Source organism: Piliocolobus tephrosceles, chromosome 4 (assembly GCF_002776525.5).
Source record: "Piliocolobus tephrosceles isolate RC106 chromosome 4, ASM277652v3, whole genome shotgun sequence".
NCBI classification, from domain to species: Eukaryota; Metazoa; Chordata; class Mammalia; order Primates; family Cercopithecidae; genus Piliocolobus; species Piliocolobus tephrosceles.
This window is the reverse complement of record NC_045437.1, coordinates 117862009-117883058: the sequence shown is the minus strand read 5'-3', so window position 1 is coordinate 117883058 and position 21050 is coordinate 117862009. Positions and strand designations below refer to the sequence as shown.

Sequence of the window (21050 nt, the reverse complement as noted above, 5' to 3'; positions counted from 1 at the left end):
GACTGAAGCCTTCTTCTCTCATCTTGTCAAAGTCATTCTCTGACCAGCTTTGATCTGTTGCTGGCGATGAGCTGCACTCCTTTGCAGGGGGAGATGTGCTCTTATTTTTTGAATTTCCAGCTTTTCTGCCCTGCTTCTTCCCCATCTTTGTGGTTTTATCTGCCTCTGGTCTTTGATGGTGGTGACGTACTGATGGGGTTTTGGTATAGGTGTTCTTCCTGTTTGGTAGTTTTCCTTCTAATAGTCAGGACCCTCAGCTGTAGGTCTGTTGGAGATTGCTTGAGGTCCACTCCAGACCCTGTTTGCCTGGGTATCAGCAGCAGAGGTTGCAGAAGATAGAATATTGCTGAACAGCAAGTGTACCTGTCTGATTCTTACTTTGGAAGCTTCCTCTCAGGAGTGTACTCCACCCTGTGAGGTGTGGGGTGTCAGACTGCCCCTAGTGGGGGATGTCTCCCAGTTAGGCTACTCAGGGGTCAGGGACCCACTTGAGCAGTCTGTCCGTTCTCAGATCTCAACCTCCACGTTGGGAGATCCACTGCTCTCTTCAAAGCTGTCAGACAGAGTCGTTCGGGTCTGCACAGACCTCTGCTGCTTCCCCTGTTGTTTTTTAGCTGTGCCCTGTCCCCAGAGGTGGAGTCTACAGAGACAGGCAGGTTTCCTTGAGCTGCTGTGAGCTCCACCCAGTTCAAGCTTCCCAGCGGCTTTGTTTACCTACTTAAGCCTCAGCAATGGCGGGCGCCCCTCCCCCAGCCTCGCTGCTGCCTTGCGGTTAGATCACAGACTGCTGTGCTAGCAATGAGGGAGGCTCCGTGGCCGTGGGACCCTCCCGGCCAGGTGTGGGTATAATCTCCTGGTGTGCCCGTTTGCTTAAAGCGCAGTATTGGGGTGGGAATTACCCGATTTTCCAGGTGTTGTGTGTCTCAGTTCGCCTGGCTAGGAAAAGGGATTCCCTTCCCCCTTGCTATTCCCAGGTGAGGCAATGCCTCGCCCTGCTTCAGCTCTCACTGGTCGGGCTGCAGCAGCTGACCAGCACCGATTGTCCGGCACTCCCCAGTGAGATGACCCGAGTACCTCAGTTGAAAATGCAGAAATCACCAGTCTTCTGTGTCGCTCGCGCCGGGAGTTGGAGACTGGAGCTGTTCCTATTTGGCCATCTTGCTCCGCCCTCATGTCTGACTTTTTCTTCTATCCCATAAATACATCTATTTATCTATCCTTGTACCAACACTGCACTTATTTACCATTGCTTTATAATAGATGTTGATAGCCAGAAGAGCTATCAACTCTTCTGGCTAAAAGTTCTTCCTTTTCAAAAATTGGCTATCCTTTACCCTTTGTGTTTCTACATACATTTTTTTGAAAACTATAATTTATTTTCCAAGTTACACACACAGAGACAAACACACACAGACACAGGCACACACACACGCACACACCTGTTAGGATTTTGATTAGAGGTGTATGTGTTGAATCTATAAATCAGTTTGCAGAGAATTGACTTATTTAAAATATTGAGTGGTGCCACCATGAAAATTATATATCTATTCATTTATTTTAGCATTTTTTTGCTTCCTCTTAATAATATTCTATAGTTTTCTGAGTATTTTTTAGGTGAACCAATTTTTTAAAACCTATTAAGTGAGTGATAGTACTGGCAACATTTGGATATAGCAAAATCATGAAGACAGCTTCCATCCAGCAATGTTTCCAGAATGTTTTCTCTGTACCTCCAGCTGGCCTGGTATCATAGGGACTTCAAACTGTACCCATGTCTGGGCCCTGTCCCTGGCCCCTTTTCCCCAGCCCACTCAAAGGCTAGCCTAGAGCTGGGGCCCTAATAAACATGTACTGAAGTGAACACTGCCTGTCACAGGCTCAGCCCCCAGTGTTCAAATCATTACTAGAAAACTGACAATCCAATCCATGCCAACATGCTAAGGACAGGTCTGTTTCAGCTCACTGTATAAAACTGTATCATTTCAAAAGTAGTCTATTGAGTTTTCTCCCATTAGAAAAGTTTTGGTCAGGTGTTGTGGCCCACACTTGTAATCCCAAGAGTGTGGGAGCATCACTTGAGCTCAGGAGTTTGAGACCAGCCAAGGTAACACAGTGAGACTTTGTCTCTTAAAAAAAAAATTAGCTGGGCATGGTGATGCACGCCTGTGGTCCCAGCTACTTGGGAGGCTGAGATAGGAGGATTGCTTGAGCCTGGGAGCTCAAGACTGCAGTAAGCCAAGACTGCAGTAAGCCATGATTGCACCACTGCACCCCAGCTTAGGTGACACAGTGAGACTCTGTGTATCTCCAAAAAGAAAAAAAAGTTTTATACATACTCATTACAGAACATTTAGAAATTGGTCAATAGGTAGAAAAAGGTGGAAAAAAATCACTCACATTCCTGTTCCTCAGATATCATCACTGGCCAAGTTTTGCTGTATTGCCTTTCATCTTGTTTCTATACACATTTTGTGTTTGCTTATTTTCTTGTTACAAGCTTGAAATCACCCCGAGTTTAGAGTTCTGTGTTCAGCCTTTCTCACTTAACATTAAAACGCAAGCTTTCTCCCCGTGACTCTAAACGCTTTGGGAATATTACAGCCAGGAGCTCTGTGATTGTATTGAGTGGCTAGCCTGTTTACGAAGCCATTGCAGTAGGAGGTGTTTGTGACTTTATGTGGGTGTATGTGGTGTACAGTGAGCGTCTCTGGCCGTCAGTTAGCTTTGTCCCTATCTATCTGGGATTACATCCTCAGGACAGGTTCCCAGAAGTGGATTCCAGACTTGAAGAATGTGAACCAAAGCCTATGAGGAGTTTAATAGCAGGAGTTCGAACCTGCAACCGTGGCTGTCATGGGGCACGTGTTTCTTGAGGATTTACTATTGCCAGACACTTGTGTAAATCCTGAAGCCTTATTAACTCATCTAAGGCTCATGGCCCCCTCAGCTAGTTTCTGTTATTTGACTCATTCTACAGATACAGAAGCTGTGGCGCAGACAGGTCATGGGACCAGCCCAAGGTCACACCCAGTAAGTGCCCAAGCTGGGACTTAACCCTGGACCCTCAGGCTTCAGGACCCTGCCCTGACACCCCAAGCAAATGGAGGATCCCGCTGGCTCTTGAGACACTCGCACCTCCTCTCGTGGACTTCTTCCTCTTGGCCTAAGGAATCTCTTCCTTCTGCAGGCGAGGAGTCAGTGAGGTGGAGGACGGGCCTGAGTCCACTGTGTCCCAGCTGCGTAGCCAAAAGGCAAACCCTTCACCTCTCTGAGCTGCAGTTTCTTCATCAGTGAAATGGGCAAAGAGGGTCCCACAAGGATGAAAAGAGGCCACGAAAGGGAAACGATTCTGTGAACTTGAAAGTGTTCCCACAGATGGGCTGTCAGCATGAACTTGCTTGGGGGAGGAGGAAGTCTCTGTCCCTGTCACCCACTCCCAGCTGGCCCAGGCCTGCAGCTCTTTCCACTTCACCTTAACTGACTGATCCTCTCAGAGCAGCACCCTGACACCAGCTGGGCTGTGATGGGCAGTCCTTGCCGGTGGCTGAGCGGGAGTAGCTGCTCATCCCATGGTCCCCAGGGTCTGAAGCTAAGTGCTGCACAGAACAGGTGCTCCAGCAGCAGTCATGGGATGGAGTTTCAGAGAGCCCTCCTGGGATATCACCCAGTTAAGGGACCAGTGGTAGCAAACAGGAGTGGCAGGGGACCAGAGATTATCTTTTTATACCTCTGATGGCATTAATGACTCTCCTTTGTACAGTGTCCTTGTGTCCCAAGAGTTTGGCCTGTCACTGAGACCCCATTGCTCTGAGCAAGCTAAGGTCACTTGTCCAGGTCACACGGCAAGTAAGAAGGAGAGTTGGGATTTAAATCAGGGTCTGTGTGACCAAATGTTGGATTCCCATATTTAGGTGGGCCCTATATGTCCCACCTCAGGACTGTGATGCCCACAGCCTCAATGTCACAGTCTCATTAGAATCCCATCTGATCCCCACAACAACCTTGCAGCCCTGATCTTTTAATGGTCATTTTACAGATGAGGACACTGAGGCCTGCCTGAGGTCCCCCCAGATGGGTAAATGCTGCAGCCTCAGCTGGTCCTGGGCTTTCTGAGTCCCAGCCAATGCCCAAACTCCTCCAGCCTCCCAAGACAGATATGTCCCCTTGAGAAGAGCAGACAAAGTGATGAAGAACGGCCCTGACACGGTGGCTCGCGCCTGTAATCTCAGCACTTTGGGAGGCTGAGGCGGGTGGATCACCTGAGGTCAGGAGTTCGAGACCAACCTGGCCAACATGGCGAAACCCCATCTGTACTAAAAATACAAAAATTAGCCAGGTGTGGTGGCAGGCACCTGTAATCTCAGCTACTCAGGAGGCTGAGGCAGGAGAATCAGCTTGAAACCAGGAGGTGGAGGTTGCAGTGAGCTGAGATTGTGCCACTGCACTCCAGCCTGGGTGACTGGGTGAGACCCTGTCTCAAAAAAAAAAAAAAAAAAAAAAGATGAAGAACAAAAACTTGGCGCATGAGCCAGATTGTGGTAGGAAGGCTCCAGTATGGGCTAGGGTGGCTCCTTGGGTCCCTAAATAAATAAGAAGCATGGTCCCTTGTCACAGAGAGCAGACAGGGTTCCACCCTCTCTCCTGGGATCGTAATGGCGGTTCCCAGAGATGAAGAGTGTGGTCTCTACACTGGGCCATGGGGCAACAGAAGGGACACACTTGTTTCATTTATTCTCCCAGTAACCTACGAGACGAAACCTGCCACCCTCTTCATTCTTCAGAGGAAGAAACTGAGGCTCAGTGAAGGAGGCTGCTTGCCAGAGGCCACATGGCTGGGAAAGACAGAACAGTGCTTTTGAGCTCAAGCCAGCCTGGCCCCAGAGTCCAAGCTGTACCCTGCTGCACTTTCCTTTCTTTTTTGAGACAAAATCTCACTCCATCGCCCAGGCTGGAGTGCAATGGTACGATCTCAGCTCACTGCAACCTCTGCCTTCTCCCAGATTCAAGCAATTCTCTTGCCTCAGCCTCCTGAGTAGCTGGGATTACAGGTGCCCGCCACCATGCTTAGCTAATTTTTTGTATTTTTAGTAGAGACGGGATTTCACCCTGTTAACCAGGATGGTCTCTAACTCCTGACCTCAGGTGGTCCACCCGCCTCAGCCTCCCAGAGTGCTGGGATTACAGTCGTGAACCCCGTGCCTGGCCCCTTGTGCACTTTCTGAGGCCTGCTGGGTTGCACCCTCCTGATCCTCCACTTGTCCCGCCAAGGTCTGCCTGTGCTCTCCTGCCTTTTCCAACCCCACCAGCCTCCTAGCAATACCTCACGAGATGCAGCCAAATCTCGCTTTACACAACAGATGTGCTTTAGAGAAAAAGTGTACACTACGCTGGATCCTATTGTAAACATGAGGGAATTTTAACCTCAGTCTTGACACAGACTTCACTCTGCACCAGCTCCTTCTCAGGCTTCTTCTCATTTCATTCCCACTCTAGGTGTTTCTGTTCTCACTCTACAGATGAGGAGCCTGAGGCTCAGAGCAGGAACATGACATGGTCAATATCCTCCCAGCTGGGTAGAAGGGGGCTGGTTGCATACCCAAGCCAGGGGCCCAGAGCTGGCCTCTGGCCTCTGTGGCATCTGTGCCAGAGCCAAAGGAAGGCCTGCATCTACTCCCCAGGGAGCCCAACTGAGCCCATGGGTGGCACATGAGGGTTGGCCTCCTGGACAAACAGGGCCCAGCACACCAAGGTTTGGTTCAGGAGGACACACATGTCCCTGCTGTCCAGGACCCCGGTTTTGCCTTAAATCCTTCCCAACTTGGGATCCCCCTACTCAGGTTCCTGCTGCAGGACTCCCCTGGTGCTCCGAGCCCAAATGACCCCAGCTCAAGGCAGCTGAGAAGGCCCAAAAGACCCAGAGCAACAGAGGCACCCAAGAGTTCAAGGCCCATCAGTCATGATTCACTTGCACAGTTCAGTGTGGCATTATCAAGCCCCTGGCTGGCCAACCCCTCCGGTTCCCTGCTTGGGTTCCCAACCACTTGGCTGCTCCTGACCCCGCCCAGCACCAAGACATGAAGACACCATAGTGATCAGGGCCAAGAGAGGCAACTTTACCTACTGGGCCCGCCCTGTGTCCCCACTCTGTTCTTTCCCTCTAGGAGAAATGTGCCTCCACCCAAGCAACTGACCCCAGGAATAATAATAATTAATAATAGTGGTGACTTCCTCTTATTAAACACTTGCCATGTGCCAAGCACTATTCTAAGTACTTGATACATATTATCTAATTTAATCCTCAGAACAATCCTATAGGGCTAGTACTATTATTAGCTGATTTTACATACGAGAGAAGTAAGCACAGAGAAGTTGAATAACAAGCTCAAGGTCACAGAGCTAGATAGGCGGGAAGCCAGATTATGAGCCCAGATGGTCTGGTTCCAGAACCTGACCCCTTAATGAATACCCCATAACATGTGAATGAACCCAGCCCCTGCCACTGGGTTCATCCATCCACTCATTCATTCAGTAAACATTTATTGAGCACCTACTCTGCTCTGTGCTGAGGACTTTCCATGCTTTGCTTCATTGCAAGTTTGCATCACCTATGAGGTAGATACTACTGTCATTCCCACTTCACAGATGAGGCAACTGATGTTCAGAGAGGTTAAATACATGCACAAAGATACACAGCCAGCAAATTGTTCAGCAGAGCAGGAAGATGCAAGTGCTCAGCCTTTAGAAGGTGGCATGAGCCAAAATATAGTAGACCTGGTGTGCCCAGCCAGGAGATTCGGGCTCTGCCCAGCTCACAGATGATCTCTCTATGTGGCAGAGGAGGTGGAGTGGCCGCAGAGGGCTGCAATGACTTTGCCCAGAGTCACCCAGCCAGAGAGTGGCAGAACCAGGACTCAGACCCAGGCTGCTGGGCTCCATCTAAACCCTCTCTGCAGGGGAAGGGATTTTTAGCAGAGAAGGGCTGCAATCAGCTTACGGGCGTGTAGGGGTGGGTTCGGGGGGAGATCCTGAGAAGGATAAGGCCTTCCCAAGCTCACATCTACTGACTGTTCACTGTGTGCCAGCCCCTTTTGATCCCTGCATCTATTTCTCCAAATGCCCTATGACATGACTCTCAGCAGCTCCATTTTACAAGTGTGGACACTGAGGCACAGAGAGGACATGTAACCCTTAAGGTCACTCAGTTAGTGAGTAGCCAAGCCAGGATTTCAGCCTGGGTTCTCAAGAGTCACACAATCCAATATTCCAGTTTTTCTTCGAAAGTCCACATCCCCCTGGGTGGGTTCTCTGCTGCGCCAGGAAGTCAGGAGGGGACAGCGGTTTATCCCAGGGCCAGGCCAGGGCTGGGTACTGGACTCAGATGAATTAGCACAGCCCTGCCCTCAAGTTACTGCAGGTAGGATGAGCCAGGCCCTCTGCAAACTCTCAGCCATCTGAAGGGCCAAGAGCAGGAAAGCAGAGACTCTGGGGTCAGAGTGGACTGGGTTCTAGTCCTGATCCTGTCACTTTTGGCTGTGTGGCCTCGGACAAGTTGCTTCACCTCTCTGAGCCTCCCAGCATGCACTGTAGAATGGAGATGATAACAGTCCCTACCTTGCAGGAGGAGGTGAGGATTAAATGAGACAAATACAAAAGTCTGAGAAGCAGCTCCTTAACCCTTAACTTCCTTTCCTGCTAGTTTGCTAATAGGGTTATTATGAGGATGAAAGAAATCAGAACCTAAGATGTTCAGCTAAACTGTTCTCTGCCTGCGTGACTGTGGCCAAGCTATGTACACTCTCTGGGCTTCAGTTTCCCCATCTGTAATATGGACATGTTGACAGTACTATCTCATAGGGTAATTGCGAGGTTAATATATCTATTGTGAGGCTTAGAACATACCTGGCACTCAATAAATGTTAGCTATGAGGTATAGTCATTATCATTGTAATCATACAGTGGATGCTAATTATTGGGATGATAGACTGATTTCAGTTCAATTCAGCCCCTGCTGCAGGCTTCTGTCCCATGCCCATGACATACATTTCAGAGCATCTAAGCTCTGTCCCTGTGTTGTGAGAAAGTTGAGTGTGGAGCACCCATGACCCCAGCTCCCAGCAGGGCTGGCTGCTTCCCTTGGATTTCAGGAAAATGTCAGTCCTTGGCCTTTTTAGATGTCTAGCATGGGACTATCCATCTAAATGCTGTTGATGTGTCTTTGGCCAGACTCAGGAAGAAGTTCTGTCTACTCGGTTTTCCTGTGTACCACAGATGAGCTTCCTTTGGAGCTGGCCCCAGGACCAAGCCTGTGTCTGCATGCACAGGACAAGGAAAACCAGAGGATGAGCCTTCTTTCCTTTTTTGCCTTGGCCGCCAGGTACATGCTGCCAGACTCTACTACATAAAAGTGACTTGCTCAGCCGGGCACGGTGGCTCACGCCTGTATTCCCAGCACTTTGGGAGGCCGAGGTGGGCGGATCATGAGGTCAGGAGATCAAGACCCTCCTGGCTAACATGGTGAAACCCCGTCTCTACTAAAAACACAAAAAAATTAGCCCGGTGTGATGGCAGGCGCCTATAGTCCCAGTTACTCAGGAGGCTGAGGTAGGAGAATGGCGTGAACCCCGGAGGCAGAGCTTGCAGTGAGCCAAGATTGCACCACTGCACTCGAGCCTGGGCGACAGAGCGAGACTATGTCTCAAAAAAAAAAAAAAAAGTGACTTGCTCATTGGGGACAGTGCAGTGAGAGTACCAGGGTTTTTGGGTTTGTTTTTACTTTTTCTTTTTAAATTTAAGATTCATGTACAGGGGGTACGTATGCAGGTCTGTTACATGGTTATATTGTGTTTAAGATTCGGGGGTACATGTGCAGGTCTGTTACATGGTTATATTGTGTAATGGGGAGGTTTGCGTTTCTAGTGCACCTGTCACCCAAATTGTGACCATCGTGCCCAATAGGTAATTTTCAGCCCTTACTCCCCTCTCAGCTCCTGCCTTTGGGAGTCCCCAGTGTCTATTGCGTCCATCGTTATGTCCATGTGTACCTATTGTTTAACCCTCACTTATAAAGTAAGAACGCGCAGTGTTTGATTTTCTTGTTTGTGTTTGTTTGACCTGGAGTCTCGTTCTGTCTCCCAGGCTGGAGTGCAGTGGCACGATCTCTGCTTACTGCAACCTCCGCCCCCTGTACTCAAGTGATTCTCCTGCCTCGGCCTTCCGAGTAGCTGGGATTACAGGCAACTGCCACCATGCCTGGCAATTTTTGGTTTTTTTTTTTTTTTTTTGTAAAGATGGGGATTCACCATGTTGGCCAGGTTGATCTTGAACTTCTGACCTCAAATGATACGCCCACCTTGGCCTCCAAAAATGCTGGGATTACAGGCGCATGCTACCACATCCGGCTAATTTTTGTATTTTTAGTAGAGATAGCATTTCACCATGTTGGCCAGGCTGGTTTTGAACTCCTGACCTCCAGTGATCCACCTGTCACGGCCTCCCAAAGTGCTGAGATTACAGGCATAAGCCACTGCGTCTGGCCAGTGTTTGATTTTCTGTTTCTTAGTTATTTCACTTAGGATAATGGCCTCCAGCCCCATCTATGTTGCTGCAAAAGACATGATTTCATCCTTTTATATGGCTGCATGGTATTCCATAGTGTATATGTACCACATTTTCTTTGTCAAATCATCAGTTGATAGACACTTAGTTTGGTTCAATGACTTTGCTATTGGAGCGCTGGTATTGAAGCCCATGGGATGCGGGCTCCTGGCTCCTCTGCTCTCTGCTGTGCCACATCAAGCAAGTGGCCTCATCACCTGAGCTTGTTTCCTTTGTAGAGAGGACTAAGAACCCTCTGAGTTCTGCCTCCTTCTAGCTGTGTGACCTGAGCAGCTCTTTTCCATCTCTGAGCTTCAGCTTCCTCTCCTGCAAAATGGGAATTGACTTGTGTTAATGACCATGCTGCCAGGCTGTGACAAGGATCACTCGGAGGGTGCAACGTGGGGCCCACTATGCGGTTGGCACTTTGTAACCAGCAACTGAAAAATGATGCTTTTTCAGGTAAAGACCTGTTGGAAATGGAAGGTTTCATAGTCAGGGTTTGCAGAAAAGCAGAGCCTTCCTGCAGCCATTTTAAAACCGAGCTTTGCAGTGTGACTCCAGATACTCGGCTCTTGAGTTGTGAGGAGGAGGCTGGGCAAACAGCCTGAAGGAAGGGGTCATTTCACGCAGGTGTCCACAGTGGGCATACCCCCAGCCTGGCTCGGCAGCTCAGCGTGTGCTCTTTTTACAACATGCACCTGATGGCCTGTTACTGCATGGGGCAGAGCCTGCCAGGGCATGCCCCCAGGGAGCAATACCAGGGAGCCCGGCCAGGGCACTCCCACTACCTAACGCCCTGGGAGGCTCTGCTGACGCTGCATAATCAAGAGAGACAGCCCCACCCAGAGGCCCCTGCAACCCATGTATGGGTACTGGTGCTCAAGGAGGGTGGCACAGTCTGTGCAACTCTGGATGTGATTGGTGGAGATGTGTATGTGTGTGAAAGTCAAATCCAAGAGCGACTGTGACTGGAGGCTGCTGCCCAGGCCCGAGGATGTCCCCACCCCATGCTCTGTCCCAGAAGCTCTATGGAAGCCGTTAGTGTCTGCGGGTTCTGGTTCTGAGACCCCACCCATTCCTCTCCAGCCCCGGGGGCCTGCTGCCTTGGTGCCTGGGCAGAGCTGTCCTCTCTAACTTTAAGGAACACTGCTAAGTAGATGAGGCTTGGATATGGGCACACATAGGTTCACATCCAACTCCTCTTAGCAGCTGCAGAGACTTAGCATGTGACTTTACCTCTCTGAGGCTTGGTGTCCTCGTTTGGAAAAATGGGGATGCTAGAACCTATCTCCTTGGATGTGGTATGACTATAATATTTGGAGAAGGAAGAGATTCAGATTCCATTCCTGTGGTTATAAAGGCTCCCGTGCAGCAGACACTCAGGGTCCAACAGTCCCTTTCCTTCCCTTATTGCTATTAGACATAGTGCCTGGATCCCAGGCCCCTAACACATATAGACAGCAGTTCCACCGTGTCCCGGCCAGCCCTGCTTGGGAGCTAGTGGGAAGAGGTGGGATTGGAAGAGGCGACAAAAATGGGAGGCCCACATCCCAGGAGATCAGCTTGGTACACAAGCTGCAAAGACAGGGGAGCACCTCTGCAGTCCTTTCAGTGTCAGTAGAGGCAGGACCAATCAGACTCGTAAACCTCAAACCATAAATCACCCCCATGGCTTCATGTGGGTTTTAGGGGCTCAATGGATGATTGTACTGGAAGGTATACTTTAGACGACACGTGACTAAAGAAGCCCCTCCTCAACTGGCTGGCAGGGAATATATGGTTTCTATTTGCACACCTCCTGGGACAGGGATCTCCCTCTCTCCCAAAGCCACCCTTCCACCTTTGTGGACCAGCTTTGTCTTCCTTCTCTAGTGTGGTGCCCAGAGCCAAAGCGACTTCTGGAATGGTTTAACCAACATGCACTGCAGCAACAAGCCCCTCCTTTGTCCTAAAGACTATATTTTTGTTAATGCATCCCCATTTTGCTCATTTGCTTACTTTCCCTACACATATCACTATTCATCAAACCAGGGTGTAGGGCTACTAATAGCTAAAACTCATTCCCTCACAGCCTTTTCTCTCCTCTCCCTTCTTCTCTCCCTCTCTTATCCCCCTTCTGCCTTTCTCCATTCCTTCTTTCTTCCCTCTCTTCTTCTTTCCTGTTTTTCTCTCAGCTCAGGGCAATGCATCTCTGCAGTCAATTTATACAAATGTGTATTGAGCACCTGTGTCTGCCAGCCCTGTTCTGGGCACTGGGGTTTCATAGACTATTACAGCTTGCTTCCTGCCCACAGGAGCCTCCTGTCTGGCAGTGGAGAGGATAGAAAGGTAACAGCTACAACACCTGTCTTGAGGGTGTAATTGAGGGACAGCACAAAGTGCAGAGGGACCTTAGAGGGGTAAGCAACTACTGTATGTGCCCAAAGATAAGGCAATCCAAATAAAGGTTACAGGCACTCCCCCTTCTCCCTGTGAGAAGATACACTTTATTGCTGAATAATATAAACTTAATGGGGTGAAGATGAAACAGACATCTACTTATAATATTTCATTTATTAGTTTAGTTATATAAACATATTTACAATTATTCCCATATAAAATACTAATATGGAAAGATCACCTTTGTCAGTTTCAAATTTCAGGAAACAATTTGATTCCAGTTCATTTCTGTATGGCTTTGACACTAGTGTCACCATCGTGTGGGGTCGGGGGCAGGCAGCTTTTTACTAGAGCACGTCCTACTCTCAGAGATCCAGATGCTAACACACAGCCCTTTCGAATCCATGTGTCACGCAACCACTGGGCACTGTGTCTCCACATCACAGGTCCAATCCGCATCACATTTTGACAGTGGAGATTCATTTGCTGCAGGTGAGCATATGTGATCTGTACAACATGGCCACTTACTAAGGTACTCTGAAAGTGGCCTTTAAAAGGCCTGTTCACAACAACCTCTAAACCTTGCTGGCACAAAGTCATGTTTGTTTGCATTGCCTTATCTGAGGAAAATTCCCTCGATCCCCTTTATAAAATCGCTGACCTCCATATGCAACCCAATCTCACATAGATTAAAGGAGAATCAGCTGGGTGAGGTGGCTCAGGCCTGTAATTCCAGCACTTTGGGAAGCTGAGGTGGAGGAACTGCTTAAGGTCAGAAGTTTGAGACCAGCCTGGCCAACATGGTGAAACCTCATCTCTGCTAAAAATACAAAAATTAGCTGGGCGTGGTAGTGGGTGCCTGTAATCCCAGCTACTCGAGATGCTGAGGCAGGAGAATGGCTGGAACTCGGGAGGCAGAGGTTGCAGTGAGCCAAGATTGTGCCATTGCACTCCAGCCTGAGTGACAGAGCGAGACTGTCTCAAAAAAAAAAAAAAAGGAGGATCACGCTAACAGACCTTTCTCAAACAGAACTTTGGGGTTAAAAATTAAGTCACTGAGCGAGCACCTGCAATACGAGAAATTTGTAACTCAAATACAAGACAATCTTATGTTCAGACATACGACCTCAGGGTGGGGTGGGGAATCAAGGTTTCCCGGAAGTGGAAGCTTGGAGCTGACTTTAAAGACCCGAGAACCCTCTGGGATGGGTCATGTACTGTAGGGAGATCCAGAAGGCTGTCTCTTGAGTATCCCGCTTTTATTCGCATAGCTGCAGGCTAGTTTTGCCCTGTACCATTGGAAGATCTTGGGCACCTCTCTTCCACTCTCAGAGCCTCAATTTCCCTATCTGTGAAATGTAAGTAATAATGCATATTTCCTAAGGTCTCAAGGGATACAAGAGCATGGAAAATAGAATTGAAAAAAACCACTCATTGGAATCGGGTCTTCTTGGGGAAGTCATTGCCCTTCCTGGGCCTCAGTGTTCCAGCCTGTGAAATGGAGCTGGAGAAGGGCCCAGCTGCACTTCCCACTGAGTGTGGTCCAGGTGCCTGAATGAGGAATGCCTGTTACTGCCTCTGCCAGGAACACTCTACCTCTCTCTTCCCATGGCCGATGCCTTCTAGTCCATCAGATGGAGCTTATGTGCCCCCACCCCAGATTCTCCCTAAGCCCCCAAATAATGTCATCTCATCACTCTACTGTTTTATTTTCTTCCTGGCTTTGATTATTATATAATGTGATCGTAATTGCTTGTTATTTCTATCTTCAGCATGCCATCTCCAGGGCAGTGGGGACCTTGTCTGTATCTACCTGGCCCAGCACAGTGCCTGGCGCATAGAATGTGCTCAATAAATATTTTAATGAATGAGCGAATAAATTAATGAATATGGGTTCCCTCCTCCCAATCTTTGGACACTAGGTTTCTTCTATTCCTCGGCACGTGGCCTAAGGGATGGAAAAGACTCCACCCAAGGCCGGGAACCCTGGGTGTACTGTCTCCAAGCCCTTTACACCGTCCCAGGCGACCTTCTGCCTCTGTGTAAGTTCCCCCGCGGCCGAAGCACTCTCCAAAGAGGTCTGCCGGGGCTAGGACTTGGCCGGCTGGGGCCCCGTGCCTGGAAGAGGGCCTGGCACACAGTGGGCCTTCTCAAAGTGTTAGAACAAATGGGTGACAGGCCAGCAGACTGCCGATCCTGGCACCCAAGGGCACCCAGTTGCCCTGCGCGCCTTCCCGGCCCGGGCGCGGGAGCCGCGAGGGCGGGAGGCTTGGCTGTGCTTCTCCCGCCGCCTGGTGCAAACTTTCAAAAGATGCGGCGGCCGCGGCCCCGCCCCTGCACTGTTGCAGGCGGTGGGAGGCGGGGGCGGAGCCGGCGCGCCCGGGCCGGTGGCTCCGCCTCCTCCTCCCGCAGGCGCCGCCGCCGCCTCCTTCCCGGCTCCCGCCCCAGCTGCCGCCCGCCGGCTCGCCCGTGCAGCGGCGATGCCCCGGAGCGTCGACCCCGGTCCTGGTCCCTGGCCCGCGGCGTAATTAGCCTCCGCGCGCCCAGAGCGCGCCGCCGCCGCCGCCGCCAACGCCGCGCCGGACGCAGCGATGGGCAACACGGTGCACCGGACCCTGCCAGGTACGCCGGGGAGCCCTGCCCGGGAGGCGGGCGCCGGGCTTCTCTTCTCCGGGGCACCCGCTGGGTGACTACTGGAGAGCCACCCCACGCCCCTTGGAGCCCTCGGCGCGCAGCGGGCTGGAGTCTCCGGTACCTCCCGGACCCCAGCTCGGCGCGCGCCCCGCGGCTGGGCTTTGCGCTCCGGGAGGGCGGGTACCGCGTCCTGGTTACCTTGGGGACCCCAGTCCTCATTCTCCCGGCTTTGGCCAGATGCGCAAAAAGGGCCGCTGGGGCGATGCCGCGCGCCCCCTCGCCTTTGTTCCAGCCCGAGGGCGCTGATGAGCAAACTCAAGGCGACCTGGGTGGGGGTGACTGGAACCGGGCTCGCCAGGGCTTCCGACGGCCAGAAACCACCCGTGGTGCCGAGACTGCAGCTGTTGAGAGTGAGGGGTGCTCGCAGGGGCACCCCAGTTTCCAGCCTCCCAGCGCCCCCGCGGCACATGCTGCCTTGCTTTGGCCACGTTCCCACGCGCACCCCGGTTGCGCCCCCCTCTGGTGTCCGCTCCACAGGGGACTCCTTCGCCCCCTCTGAGTCGCTGCTGCAGATCGCGTCGCCCCCTAGTTAAAATCGCCCCAGAATTTGTGGGACCGGAGTGAGGGGATCCGGAGCAGGGTAACGGGGTAGGAGGAGGCCTTACTGGAAAATACATGGTAATTGTGGGAACAGATCAGCGGTCCCGCGCCCGCGCGCGCCCGTGGAGGCTCAGTGCCCAGCACTTTGCATACCCCGGCTCGGTATGCAAAGAAGCTTCGCGATAAAGATGTGTATCCCAGTTTTACAAATAAAGAAATTGAGTGTCAAAAGAGGTGAAATGACTCACCCAAGGTTACACAGCTAGTAGTGGGAGAATCTGGAGTGGGACCTGTGTCTGTCTGCCCTCCCTCCCCTCACAGCCCAAGTCTTTAGAAGTATTTTGTCTTAAGGCTGAGCCTTTGTAGCATCCTTTCAGAAAAAGGTGAGAGGATTGTGTGTGTGTTTAAAGCACAAAGGCTTGGCTAGATGGGGAAGCGAGTCAGCTGTGAGGTTAATTTAGTGTGAGGTTCTGGAAGAGGGACATATCGCCCTATCTCTGCTATAACACTCCCATATAGCTCTCCCTTCTAGGCATTACATGCAGTTAAAGAATAACTTCCCCTGGAGCGGGTTGGAATGGACAGTGCTGAGCCCAGGATTCCCAGGGTCAGCTTAAGGAAGAGGAGCCAACTCCTACTTTACAAGCCTCTGAGCAACTGCACTCAAACGTTCAAGTTCCCAGAGAGCTGAAGTCATAAGCAGAGTCACCAGCTAGTCAGTGGCAGAGGTGGAATTAGAACTCAGGTCTGCTTACTGGAAGGTGGCCTCTACCTTACTGGAGGGTGGCCTCTAGACTCCTGTGGACAGGGCTATTGCCAGGTTGGGGGAGAACCCACCCGCGGGTCAGGAGATATCTGGGGATGCTGGCAAATAGGGCAGCAGATATTCTCGCCACAAAGACCCTGGGATGAGGCACCTCAGCACAGGCCCCTTTGCTTGGTTTCTTAATTTAAAAATGTTTATACTATTCTAGTAAAAAGCCATTCTGCCACCTGTGGGTCAGCCTTGGGGTTCATAAAGGGACAGACACATGCCAGGCAGGCTAAATATAGCTGCAGATTTATGTATTCTCCATCCCTCTCAACCCTCTTTCTGTGGGCTGGGCCACCCTCGGCTGGGAGCCTGCAGTTAAGGTTGGTTACCCACTGCAGTGTCTAAGTATGGGGAAGTCAGACCCTCCTCTGGGGCTTGAAGCTTGCACTGAGTTTGAGGAAGGGGTCAGAACTGGAATTCCTGAGTCACATCAGGTGGCTGGTGCCAAGAATATGAAGAGCCGTTAACTGTTTTCCGACCTACCGGTAATGAGTTTCTTTCACACCTTGTGCTGTTTTTTATACCCCTGTGCTTGGCATGTGACGGTCCCCACGCATGGACTATCCTTTTTTGTCTAGTCTGCCTTTCAAAATCCAGTTGTCATTACCTCCTCCAGGAAGCCTTCCCTGACCACCCACAGTCTCATCCTTTGCTCTGCTACCTGGATACCTGAAGTCCCTTCCTGCTCATCGTTGCAATGACTGCATTGTCATTGCCTGTCTCTGTGACTCTTTGGGGTTCCCTGAGGACAGAGCCCTTGTCTTGATCATCTTGTATCCCTGGTTGCCTATCCCAGAGACTGGTGCCTGGCAAGGGCTCAAAAACTGGTGCTGGAGCTCAAATGTTGCCTGAATCTTAGGCTGAAGGAACACTTGGCACAGTCTTGCCCTGTGGAATCCTTGTGCTTTCGTTCTCAGGAAAAGGACACATGCGTGGGGTTCTTTCTGCGGGACTTGAAATAGAGAGCTGGCATTTGCTGAGCACCTGGATTCCATGCCAGGCTTCCTGCATATGTGGCTTCATTTACACGCCAAGCATGCTTCTCCTCAAGGCTTCTGCACTTCCTGATCCCTCTCCCAGGCACATTGTTCTCCCCTCCTCACCAGGCTTCCTTGGGGTCTCTGCTTGAATGAGGGGCCTGCTGTTGCCCCAACCCCACTCACTCCTTTGACCCAGCTTGAAGTTTCTCCTTAGCATGTGTCACTATGCGACACGCTGTATGTGTAGTTAGCAGTTTCTTGTCTGTCTCCGCAGGGAGATTTTGTCCATTTTATTCACTGCTATACGTTTAGCACCTGGAGCAGTGGCTAGTGCAGAGTAAATGTTCAGTAAGTATGCGTTGGATGGGATGAATGGATGAATTTAATTCTTCTGCCATCCCTGGAGTGCAGGCATTATCATCTCCATATTACAGTTGAGAAGCCAAGGCTCAGAGAGGTAAATTGTCTTGTCCTAGCTCACACAGTTCATCTAGTTCGCAGAACAGGGATTGAAAACTAGGTTAACTTGGCTCCAAAGTCCTGCATTCTTATTCTGACATGCTGTGGCCTCCCAGCCTGTGATTTAGATAACATTTATTGGGTTCCCCACCATGCACGTGGCATACTACACTATACAATAAGGAAATGCCAAAGAAAGGGAAGGTTCTTTATGATCGATTGCGGAAGCCTTTTAGCAGCTCTTGCAAAGTGCATCAGCATAATCCGAGAAATGCCCTTTAAACAGAACTGTGCAGCACAGGACCTCATAGCTACTAAGCTCCTACTGTGTGCTCTACATTCTCTTTCCAGTTGCAACTCAACCCTGCAAAGTAAGGTGCCATTCTCCTCCATTTTAAAGAGATTACGACACTTTGCATGCAGTTAAACAGCGGCAAAGCTGGGCTTAGAAGACTGAGACCTGTCTGACTCCTAATGCCATGTAGTCCTTCTCTCTTGAATCCGTTAGCCTTCATCTGGGTTTTTGAAGGGAGAAAAAAAGCGTAAGCAGGTAGGGATAGGGGAGGGCAGCATTCCAGGATGAGAGTGAGGGGAGGTGGAGGGAGGGACTCATCCCCTTCTTCTCCTAACAGCACATTCCAATCCCTTCCCTCTGGTCTCTGGCGCTCGCCCACAGCTCTGGTTGGAGAATACGCTAAATTCAAACTACAGGTTGGCTTTAATCATTAAGTTGGCCCACGCTTGACCAAACCAACAGCTTTTTCGTATTAGCTCAATAATCGGGCATCCTGGATCTTTGGAGTGAGGAAAGTGTGTTGATCTCGCTCTATACCAAGCCCTTGGTCAAGGGCTTTACCTACAGTATCTATTTGAAATCCTCATTACCACCCTTTAGAGGGACTCTATTTATCCCCATTTTACAGGGCAGCAAGTGGAGGCTCAGAGAGGTCAAGGACACAGAGTAAGGGGAGAAGCGGCCTCCCCTAACTTATGTGGACAGTCCGGAAGTGCTGCATCCAGACAAAGAAGCACTCGCCTACCCCAGACACTCTGACATTCTCACTTGCAGAGCCCCTTTCTCTTTTTGGCCCAGATAAGGCGTCATGCGGATGCTGAGCCTACCCGGGACACATCTGCTGCTCCCTGCCTTCCTATCTGAGCCATGGGTGGTGTTGCTCCTAGGGCCTGGCAGCCACTGTTCTCCCTGGATCTGGACTTTCTCAGCTCTTGGGAGGACAGCGACCCTTGTCACCCTCCTTCCAGCCATGGCAATACTGCATGGATGGCCCACGGAGTGGTACTGCCTTTTCTCTTTCTACCTCTCCTCCTCCTTCCCTAGTCACCACTTCACGTTCAGTTGGTCTTTACCTTGCTTGTCTTGTCCCATCTTGCTCCCTTCTACCAGGTCATTAAGAACCACCTCTATCAGTGATTCTGTAGAATCAGAATCACTTGCTACCCTCATGAGCTGGCCCTAGTGGAAGGGGGCAACATGCTCTAACAGAACGGGACACCCAGTTGATTACATCACTAGAGAGCACAAGGTACTGCTACCCTGTGACTCAGAGAGGGACAGTCAGCACCCAGCACTCCAAGCAAGGCCTGGCCACTAGACCATGTGATCTCTCCACCATGGGTTGTGACCAGCTGTAAAAAAATCTTTAATGACATAGCATTTTAAAAATCTTGTGCATTTATGTAGTAAGAGTATTTTTGCTTCATAAACTTTTCAGTTGCGCATGCGGGTGTGTGTGAGATGTATGTGTGTTTTGTGTGTTGCCATGTAAAATGCATTTCTTTCCCTGGGTCACAGCGGGAGCTGTTGAGAGCTGGAAGGCCCCTGGCCTACAGCAGTGCAAGGCTGGTGTTATGGTGTTAGACTCACATCTTAGAGTCAAGCTGCCTGGGTTCAAATTTCAGCTCAGCCAATTCCCAATGGCATGACCTCTCTGTGCCTCAGTTTCCTCACAGGGAGACTAGGGGTAGCTCCTTCATGGTTGGTGGGGGTGGGAATTATGTAGAATAGAGAAAGTGAGTGTTCAACACATGCCCGGGATGGTAGCCATCATGGTTCTGGGAAGAGAGGCCTCGGGCCTGCTCCTGGAGTGCCTGGACTCCAGGGGGTGGCTGACAGGTGCCCTTCACTCCTTGCCTTGAAAACCCTGCCCCAGGTGACTGCAAGCCTCAAACCAAGGGGCTGAAGATGGGGAGGCACCCCTTTCCTGTCTACTGACAGCAGTTCCCAAGGGTTCCTTGGGCTCTTTCCTGAACACCTGATTTCTGCTAAGAAGGATCTACCTGGTGGGTTGCATTTACAGTTCTCCTGTGTTCACCGAACCTCTAGGCCAGGCTCCATGCTGGGCAGGGGAACACAGCCTGGGTTTAGGGACTCAAGTTCTAGCAGGAGAGACCAACAAGGACACAGCAGTTAAAATATATGGTGTCGGGGGAGCTCAGGGAGTTGAGAGCCCAGAAGATGATGCAGGGGAGGCTTCCGGGAGGAGGCGCACTCTATCTAGCTGACACCGGAAAGAAGAGACGTCAGCTAGGAGAAGGGAGTGAGAAAGGCTGTTCAGGGCACCATGTGCAAAGGCCTGAGGGAGGGGGAGCAGCACAGGTGTGGGGAGCTGTGGAGTTCTGAGGACCCTAGTGCAAATGGGAATGGGATGTGAGGTCACAGCAGTGGGAAAGGCTGGAGGCAGGGGCAGGCCGGGGGTAGGTGGAGGCTTCTTATAGGCCGGGCTGCAGTCAGGAGGCTTGGATTTCTCAGCTGGCACACTCCCAACCGGGATAATGTGCTGTGTTTGCCAGCAGGGGCATAGCATTTTCCCTGGGCTGGACCTCAAGGGCCGCTCAGAACAGGCTGTTTAATCTCCCCCATGGAGAAGAGTCAGCTCTGCCTCTCTTTTGGACCAAAGGGCTTTCTGTATTTATGATGCTCTCTGAGGGCTTAAAATAGAAGCCCAGAAGCCAGGTGTGTGGTTAGAGCTTAAAGCAGAGAGGGAAGAGGGAGGGCGCCAGGTCGCAGCCTGGCAGGTAGCACACGCTCACCTGGGCAGCGTTGGGGGGTGGTCCAAGCTTGTGCACACCTGCCCTGCACCGGGCCCTTTATTCCATCCCATTGAAACCATCATGAGAGCCTTGCGAGGCAGTCTTCTCATGTCACAGAAGGGGAAACTGAGGCTCAGAGGGGTAGTGAGACCTGCCCAGCCCAGGTGGCCAGGAAGTGGCAGAGCGAATTGGATCGCAGGCATGCTGGGCTCCACACCCCTTCCCCCCATCCCACGGGGCACTGCACCCTGGGGTCCCTTGGGGCTCCCCTTGCTGACTTGCTGCTGCCCCTTATCCTCATCCTGAGCACCTGAGCCCCACCTTCTGGCAGGTGCACCCCCTTTGCCCTCTGAAGATGAATTACTTCTGTCCCCAGCAGCCAAAATGAAGCTGCACCTAGAAAAGCCCCCTGCCCCCACCCACCTCACCCCAGGCCTGTAGACTCTGGAAATCTTGCCCGAGAGGAGAAGGGGTGAGCTTGAGTTCTGTGCTCCTTCTTCCCGCCCAACTAGGGCTCAGGCTTCTGACTCATCTGC

The 21050-nt window shown here is 51.1% G+C and overlaps 1 protein-coding gene across 2 annotated transcripts in view; it reads left to right on the top strand.

Annotated features, from left to right (window-relative positions):
• Positions 1 to 14404: 14404 nt before the first annotated feature.
• Positions 14405 to 21050, top strand: part of NEURL1B (neuralized E3 ubiquitin protein ligase 1B) — a 50374-nt gene continuing 43728 nt past the window's right edge. For both annotated transcript variants that reach the window (XM_023218945.1, XM_023218944.1), the window contains exon 1: positions 14405 to 14598. In XM_023218945.1, coding sequence (XP_023074713.1) covers positions 14568 to 14598 — 31 coding nt within the window. In that variant the 5' untranslated portion in view covers positions 14405 to 14567. The remainder of the gene's footprint in view (positions 14599 to 21050) is intronic.